General features: G+C 38.3%; 1 protein-coding gene across 1 annotated transcript; it reads right to left on the bottom strand.

Moving 5' to 3' along the window:
* Positions 1-2,341: 2,341 nt before the first annotated feature.
* LOC135220011 (uncharacterized) lies at positions 2,342-9,354 on the bottom strand. The gene is made up of 4 exons (XM_064257307.1): positions 8,461-9,354; positions 7,234-7,335; positions 6,855-6,956; positions 2,342-6,704 (listed from the first exon to the last, which is right to left on the bottom strand). The coding sequence occupies exons 2-4, from the start codon at positions 7,319-7,321 to the stop codon at positions 2,950-2,952; spliced, it is 3,945 nt and encodes a 1,314-aa protein (XP_064113377.1). The 5' UTR covers positions 7,322-7,335; positions 8,461-9,354; the 3' UTR covers positions 2,342-2,949.
* Positions 9,355-9,619: the final 265 nt, after the last annotated feature.

A 9,619-nucleotide genomic window follows, 5' to 3' on the forward strand; every position in this document is an offset into this window, starting at 1 on the left:
ACAGCCAAAGCATTAAAAGTAAGGTTTTTTTTGGAATTTTGACGATTTTCCGGCTTACGACGATTTTCGGCATATGACGAGTCTCAAGAACGGAACCCCCGTCGTAAGGCAGGGACTGCCTGTAATGATTTTTGTGAAATCTTCCTTGTTTTAAGTATTAGTATAAATTTTGTGAAATCCTTCTATGTGTAATATTTAAATATAATAATAGTGATTTTTGTGAAATCTTGCATATTTTAAATATTAGATATAATGCTTTTCATGAAATCATAATTGTTTTAAGTATTAATATAATTTTTGTGAAATGTTACTCTATGTAATATTACCAAGTATAATAATTTTTGTGAAATCTACATTGTTTAATATTAAATATTGTGATATTTAAATATTATGATTTCTAAATGTTATATAAAATGGTTTTTGTGAAATCTGACTTTTTCTCTTATTTAATACTTTTATTAAAGTTAGCCCACTTTTTCTGTGAAGTAAAATTATAAATTTATTCACCATGTGCTATAATAGTTATTTTTTCCAGAGTCTCTGGCACTCAAGACAGGATTTTCTGTCCTTACTGAGGCTGGAAAACTGGAAATCTACACTCCAGTTTTGGTTGAATAACCAATTTGGCTTAACAGATGAGGCTCCATTTGTTTAATCTCAATTTTTCCCACTCAGCCAATTCATTGATCTTTATTTTTACCAAAGAAAGATACCACTTAACTTAAAACAGTCCTCTTCCAGGTAATAAGGGTCCTACTTTTCTTGCATTATTTTGCAAATTCTCTTACTTCCTAATTAGCACCATATTCTCTGGAAGCTTGAATTTCAAGTCAATGACCCCTGTTGTGGCATGTTCCATATGCATACGTAGGGTTCATCTACTGAATTATAATAATAATCATAATGTGCAAGATTAGACATGTCGTCTACATTGCTGCTGACGATGACTTGGGGTTTTGGGGCTATTACTTTCCTCCTAGGGAATTTTATCAGTGACTTACGTAAAGCACGTGAAGACTGACTTTGTAAGAAATATTTAACATCATCCCTAGTTATATTCTTCTCAAACTTTCTCACATTCCTGAATAATGTATTTATACTGCTGAAACTGCTATATTATTTAACATTTTCATATAATAATAATAAATTTTGAGTTCAATGCCATATACATGGGCAAATCACACTTCTTCCCGAGTTATTATAACCTGCTATGATAATTTGGGATGGGTTGGCAAAAAGTAGATATATTGTTTCCTGAGAGAGAGAGGAGTTGCTTTTTAGTTACCGTTGATAAATAACTTGATATTCAATTTCACCTATTATGTTAGTCCTGAGCTGTAAGACGTCAGTTGTGGTAGCTGCAAGATCTACCAGTAAATAACCATACTGATTACGAGATAGGGCCTTCTTACATGTAAATCTTGTTCTCGAGAAGTCACCACCCTTTCGACGTCTGAATATTTGACGTCCCAAAGTTAGTTTGACCCATATCTCTATTATCTTCCTTAGAATACAGTAGGAACAGTTGAGGGTGATGCTTCTTATGAATTTACCGGAATGGAATCAATTCTACATAATGAACATGATAGAGATTGACGAATGCCATCCAGCAGTCAATGCCTCCTAAACGTACTAAAAAGCAGTCACTGAGAACGTATAACAAACATCTGTCAATTATCTCTTGATCCGTATATTTTAAGGAGTTTAATGTTTCTATATTAACCCTGATTTAGTTCCCTATAGATGGATGCTTCTGTAGAGGACATTCATTTACTCCATAGTAGAGTATTGTATGAAACTTCTCTTCAAATTTCTCGATCATTTTCTGGCCTTCTCACACTTGTTGCTGAGTTACTATACCCTGCTATGATAGTTTGGAATGGGTTTGATTATAGTTCTATCACTTCTTCAGAGAGAGGAGATGCTTTCATCTCGCTGGTTTTGATGGTACCACATCCTAAACAATGTTCACATACAGTGGACACCACGTATAAGCGGACTCACACATTTGCTGATTTTTTTCGGGGAACATTTCTCTCCATTTTTCATGGAAAATTTGCCTATTAGCGGCATTTTTCTGAGAAATATCTAGAAATTCCTGGTTTTTGTATCAATTTCATCATAAAATGCATTTTTTTGTGATAAAATGATTAAAAAACCAAGTATAAAATTTTTTAGTGTCTAAAGCATTTTTATAGGGGTTCCAACTATTCGCGGATTCTAACTATTGGGTGAAGGGGGGGGGGGTGTCTGGTACACATCCCCGCGAATACGGAGGGGACCACTGTACATATAATACATGCCCAGGTATGGAGAGAAAAAAAAATGCAATAATGTTGACAATACTTTTATTTACATAGAATAATCATTAACAAAGAATAAGTTTTTCTATACATAGAATAATCATTACAAAAGAATAAATTCAGGTACATTACCATATTCACGTATATGCATCTCTTTCTTCATAGGAGATGTTTAGTATCTAACAGTAACCATTTACAGATACGTACAATAATTTACAAATACTATAATGAAGAGTAATGGGATACTTCATCTTATTTATGTATATGAAGTATTACATATCAATGAAACTCTCAGTCATGAGGTCTTCATAATCACTATCAATTTTATTAGTATCATCACTGTCAGTATCATCTACATCTGCTTTGGTCATGTTAACCCTGCTACGTTTTTTCCTATTGGGACCCATTTTGCTGTTTGCCTTACGCTTTCTAGAACTGCCTTTTGTCGTGGATAACTGTGAGCGGGGAGGGGCCCAAGGGATGGAGCGGTCTGATGGACCTGGTTTGGGGAATGAAAGGGTAGAAGAAGGAGGAGAGGAAGAAGAAGGACCTCTACTCTTCTTCAATCTCTGCATTATTTTGTCAGGATTAGCTCCTAGCCGAATAGTAGGACCCGAAACTTTTGAGTCACCATCAGCTGAATTACCTACCACTTCCTCCTCCTCCTCTTCCTCTTCCTCTTCCTCTCCTCCTCCTTCTCCTCCTCCACCTCGCCTTCTTTTCCATTAATGGAGGTTATAACCTTACCTCGTCCCCTCCTTGCCATATCTCTTTCTACTTCAGGGTGACCGTACGCATAGGAATTATATGCATCAATATAGTACCTCTTGTCCTCTAATGGACACAGAGCTGTTTTTTGTTTTGTTAAACACATCGTCCCTTTAACAGACAGTAAACTGTGCTGGTTCATAGGGAAAATCTCGTTTTTATCGATAATTTCTTTATACTGTTCATGAGATATTGTTTTCTGCGTTGCTTTTTTTACTCCTTTCAAGGTATTACATCGGCTAGTTTCTGTCAGGTACGAGTACACTTTTGGTTTTATTCCGACGAATTCCCTGATATACTCCGCCCCTGTTTCGATTTTTACTAAACCAAGTTTTCCTTTCCGGGTCGAGTCGTATAGTGGATGAGTTTTAGGGAAATTACTGAGATCTAAATGCTGGTGTAACGGCCCCTTCAACTCGCGTGTGAGGTCATCAGTTTCTAGAGAGAAAAAGAAGCTGTCAGTATCCATATAGAGTAGCTGTACCCTGTCCCCGTAATGAGCTCGCAGTACGTTGTAATAAAACTTGTACATCTTATCCTTTGCGAGATCTAATACACTAAAACCGATATAGATGGGTGAATCTGCCAGTACAGTCTCGCGGTTATGATTAATAATGAATCGTTTCTCATCGATCATATCGAGTGATTTATAAGTATGTTTGGATACGTTTCTGAGCAAGCTGTCTTTATTCGATACTACAACGGTTTTAGTAGCGTAATTTAGAGAATTCTTTATTGTAACACCAAAAAGACCATTCATGAGGATTTTAATTGTATTCTTCTTATCCGGGTCAGTTTCCTTAGCTCTTTGTGCGGCATTCTCCATTATGTAATCTCTAAGATAGAAGTCCTGCCTAAATTTATAAACTTTCTTTATACTCTCTATTTCCAGGCCTAGCTTGACGAGAGTTTGTAATAGCGGGAGGCAGATGAGGTGATTCTTCATTGGTAGATGTGTGCCTACGAGTTTAACATTATTTTTCGTTAGTTTAACTTTGAATTTGCTTAACAAATCACTTGTGTATTGGGAGACATGTTCCTTTCCTATATTCATGTGATGTAATGCAAGTGGGAAGTCATCTGTATCTATTGCTACATCGTCCCGCAGTTTTTTAGTGTCGCATAGAATAAAATATCCATATTCCCCCTGTGAATCGATCGTGGTAATATCCCTTCCAATAAACTCCCTTAATTCAGCAGGTTCGAGCTCTGTTATTACATCTAAGGGCATTTTGTACTCACTCATGACTGTCGGATACAGGGACGTGAAATCTACGTAAAGTATATAAGTTTGTTTGTCGTGTTCTTTGAATTGTGGATTAACGTGCGGGTTTGAGGCGATGGCGTGTCTACGCACCAAACTACAGAACCCTCCCCTGATATTGGATGTAATCAATTGATATAGCTCTCCGTTGCTGATGAGTGGGAGGCATACCTCAGAAGAGTGTAAAAAAGCATCCAAGGAGAGGGAAGTGGAAGTTAGATAATGTGCGGGATCTAATTTGAACTGATCAAATGCAGCATTTCTCCATGACATGTAAACATCTGCGAGTAAACCTACATCCATGAGTAAGTAGAGGAGACTGTAATCTAATAAAGTTTTACATTTGAATGCTTCCCACACCTTCTTCACATGCTCGTAACCTTCAGCTGTCATCTTTTCACCCGAAAGCTTAGAATTGAAACTTGCGATTGGAGGAATTCCTGGTTCGTTTAAAATTTCGTAACCAGTCACATAATCATAAGGGTAGAATTGTTTTCCTGTATTCAATACAAGTTTTTTACCTTCGTCCGGATAACTGGATAATAACGCACGCGTAATTTTAAGGGAACCATCTTGAGAAATGTGGGTTGAGGAGAGACTTGCTAAACTCCCTCTAATCATATTTCCGCTGTCAACGAATTTAATGCATCCTGTTTGTGCGGAGTAGTATTTGCCGCCATCCCTCTTCAGTACATTGAAATATATTTTCGGACAGGACTCTTTCAAAATGAGACAGATATCGTAGGAGAGGTTATGGACGAAAACCCTCAAAGTCTTTGGTTTGTCAACTATTTTAATATTACACTTACTACATAGTGCACCTGCATAATTATCTTCAGGGATATGGTGCGCATGGTGCCTAACTTTCTTGACCTCTCCACTGAATTTTTCGTGACACGTTTGACAGTGGGAAGCCTTCTCATGTTCTTGTGTTGACTGCGTGGTCATCTTTATCTCGTACTTAGGGATCGCCTTTTGTATCTCAGCCCAGTCCTTCTTTAAATGATCCAGCATTGCATTGATGCAATCATCTCCATGGCCTAACCTATGTTTACGATACCTCCCACTTCTGGCATCTACAATCACGTAGCAAAAAGCGTATGCCTTCTGCTTTGTGACAATTCTAGGATCTTCATCCGCGCCTGGGTTAACATTATAGGCTTCAAGATCGAGGAAAGCGACGTGAGATATCTTTTGGAGAGCTTGCACTTTCTTAAAGGATTTGAATTGACCAGGGTCTGGGTATTTCACTGTAGTTCTTGCACAGCACATTTGTGTGTGACATTGCTCAATATCAGGAGAAGTGAAGAATGTCAGGCACTTATAGCAAATGCCGCAAATCTTTTTTTTCCTGGGTATTGACCCATTGCAAAATGAATACACGAAGCGGATCAAATTTTTAATCAGGGCTACGTGGTCATCACCAATGATAAGGAGAGTGACGCGGTGTGAACTGGTTGGATTCCCTCCTCTCCTAAAGAGGTGAATCGTCTGCTTATTTTTATCACTTGTTTCCGTGCGGACTCCACTTAATTTATATATGTAGATGTTGAAATCATTCAGTCTCTCAATTTCTTTAAGAGTATTTAAATTTACTTCAGCCGAAGGATCATACTTTATATCAATCTTCCCATTACCAATCTTGGTTTTTACTGTTCGAGTGAGGTTGTCCTTACGTTTACGAGGGTTCTCGGCGAGGTCTTTATAAGCCTGTAGACAGGTTATTAAACAATTGTATCCCGATTCTATATTCACAATTTGGTGACTGCCGCGTAATCCTTTAGGGAACTTAATGAATTTCTGTATATTAACCAGTTTAAAGCGGGAGTAGATTACAGCTAATTTTTCCAAGGCGTAAATCCGCCATCCTGAGCCCTCACACCCTGAGAGACGGTCTTCTAATACATTGGTGAGGTAATCAATAGCTACATCAAATAATTCGTGAATTCTAGCTTTCTCAATAAGAGCCGGTGGACTGTTGACGTAAAATCTACTCGTTTCAACGTCGTTATCTGTTAATTTCTCGATACTGATTGTAAGGGACAGATAGATTTTACCCGAGTATGTTTTGAACTTCTCAAATGTGCGTATTACGTCCTTTGTGATAATACTTTCATTGCGTTGTACTGCGCTTATTATGTCTATGTGGGAACCAACGGGTGCGGAATAATCGAGAATACTTACGATATTGTTATCTCTTTCATTTTGCAAGTTCAGTTCCAAGCTTGCTTCTCTTCCCCCTCCGTCCCCCCGCTGCGTCACTGTTTCTGAACCTCCGAGGTCACTTGCAGGAGCTTGATCCACGATGGAATTCTGTGTTGTCAGCCCATGGCAAAATTCTCTCAAAGGGTCCCTGTCGTCGTGAATATCTGGAAAGAAAGAAAAAAGAATGAGATGTGAAAATATTGGAGAAGGCTAAGAAGAAGAAAAAAAAAAACCTGATACATCAAAATGAATACATAGTGACTAAGAGTGTGTTAACGTATGTGAAATGAAGGATATTTATTATTTAAACTTACTTGGATCATTTGCTGTATTCAAAGCTCGATCCCCTTCACCGCGCGAGGCTACACAAGTCTCTCTATTTAGTTCAGGTGTGGAAGGCTTCGGTGACGAAGTGTCTTGAAAGAAAATGAATCATTTAACAAAGAAAAACAGAGTAGATACATATTAGTGCTTTTATTATTATTACCATCACCGGGAAAGTAAATCCACAGTAGTATGCCTGTTAGATTTTGTTATTTAAAATATATACAACAGAAAGCTTTCAATGACCTGCATGGCCTTCCTTGTCAGTCTGACTATAATTACAAAAAGTGGCTAATTAAAACTTTGTTTTTTACTTGTTGACAAATAGGTTGTTGTTTAAAGAAGGGTAGTTGGCTCTTCATGTTATACCTTCATTCTCTAACGTCAAACCAGCTAATTGCCTGGATCTCCTCCTACTCGGCGGTTCGGCTCTTGAATCACTTGGTCGGTTGGCCATTGCAGCCTGAGCGTCTGCAACAAGGGATACACCTGAGAAGTTATTTATAAATACTTACAAAACTGACCCGTGTTGCTGGACGATATATACTCGTCTAAATTGCTGTTGATTTTGTCTTTGTCATCCATGCTGCCTTACTTTGTGTTTGTTTGTTTGTATGGGTGATTTTACGTTGCATGGAACCAGTGGTTATTCAGCAACGGGACCAACGGCTTGACGTGACTTCCGAACCACGTCGAGAGTGAACTTCTATCACCAGAAATACACATCTCTCACTCCTCAATGGAATGGCCGAGAATCGAACCCGCGGCCACCGAGGTGGAACGCCAGCACCATACCAACCACGCCACTGAGGCGCTTACATAAGAGGTCTTGAAAAAATGTAGACACTCACCAACTTTCTCCACTGTCTTATAGGTGTGTGTTTGTGGGAGACAGAGACACAAGGTATTGGTTTATGACGGCTCAGTAAAGATATTATCTGTAGGCTGGACAGCACCTGCTTCTGCTATATTTCGCTGCGTGCGTCAGGGAAGTGAGAGAGAAACAGCATGTGTGTACGTACGTATGCTTATTTTTCCCATCGTTTTCAATAAATGTCTAAGTTCCTTGCTGGACGAGTGGTTTTCGCGCTTGGCTGCCAATCCGGTGCACCGAGGTTCGATTCCCGGCTCAGCCAATGCGGAATCAGAGGAATTTATTTCTGGTGATAGGAATTCATTTCTCGATATAGTGTGGTTCGGATCCCACAATAAGCTGTAGGTCCCGTTGCTAGGTGACCAATTGGTTCCTAGCAACGTAAAAATATCTAATCCTTCGGGCCAGCCTTAGGAGAGCTGGTAATCAGCTCAGTGGTCTGGTTAAACTAAGATATACTTATACTTATCAAGAAACGGGTAAAAAACTTTACATGATGAGAGAGAGAGAGAGAGAAAGAGAGAGAGAGAGAGAGAGAGTATGGCAAATCTTTAACAAATCATAAATCAATTTGAGGGGATATGGATGGATTATAACCTAGTTGTTTTTCACGCAATGTCTAAACGTGCTTGTGGTGTGAATGTAACTCTGGATATGATAGATTTCTAAGATTTCTATTATTAGAAAAAGCATGACAATATGAAAACATGCAATAACTTTACCTTAAATGAACCGTTAATGCTTCAAACATCAGTCAGCGTTCCGAGGAAACTTGAGTTTCATTTCTATTCATTTTAACAATACTGTGAATACAACGAGTAAAAAATGTGCCAAAGTTTCTCCGGCGCAATCAGGTTTTCTGCGCAGCGTATAATCAAGACCACTGAAAATAGATCTATCTTTCAGCGGGTGTGCCGTGTCCTACATCGTTAACAGATGCACGATTACGGCTGCCTTTAACCTGAAATAAAATGAAAAATACTGAAGCTAGATGGCTGCAGTCTGGCATGTTTTATGATTGGAGGGTGGAAGATCAACACTGACGGCCTCTCTCTTCATGAATTAACTGAGTATAGAGCAACACGTTAGGGTGTTGATCGTGGCGTGCGGGTATGAGGCAAGCAATGAGGCTGATGGCTAATGACCAGAAAAGCACAGAGTAAGTAATCGTTCTTTTTAGTAGCCATCGTTGGGATAAGTGCATTTAGTTATTATCGAATGTGTTCTGCATTTTACAAGTAATACGTTGGTATTTGTCTTGATTAAATGTGAATTGAAATTTTGTAATGTTTAAGAGTTTTTTGAGTGGTCGCGTGGGCACAGAATTGTTCTTAGTGTGGTGTGCAGAGCCACTAAGTTCCTGTGATCGTTTTGTCTTGTTAAATTTGATTGAGTTTATTTTGTAATAAAGTTTGTTAAAATCAGTCGTGTTTCACCTGTCGAGTTGTCCTTGTATAAGGGCTGGAACCTGTCCATTGGTAGGGCTATCACTATCAGCCCATAACATCGGGCACAAATCTAGTGAAAGTCGCCATAACATTCGCGACAGGCCTAGCAGTAGTTACTCCACTGTTTCACTTTCCTTCGTGGATTTTGCCTTTATATATATATATATATATATATATATATATATATATATTATATAATATATATATTAATAATAATAATAATAATTAATAATAATAATAATGCTATAACTATATATCTTCACAAATCACGTAGCAATATCTAGAGAAACGGAGCACTTTTCACTAGACCAAACCAATGTAAATCTGTTCTGAATTTAAACGTTTTCCAACAGCGTTTGGCATCGTTCTGTGCACCAGCAACGGACGAACATGAAAACGGACCTAGTGCTCATTATCTTACCAAGAATAATTC

The sequence above is a fragment of the Macrobrachium nipponense genome, chromosome 1, assembly GCF_015104395.2.
Source record: "Macrobrachium nipponense isolate FS-2020 chromosome 1, ASM1510439v2, whole genome shotgun sequence".
In the NCBI taxonomy this organism is placed as follows: Eukaryota; Metazoa; Arthropoda; class Malacostraca; order Decapoda; family Palaemonidae; genus Macrobrachium; species Macrobrachium nipponense.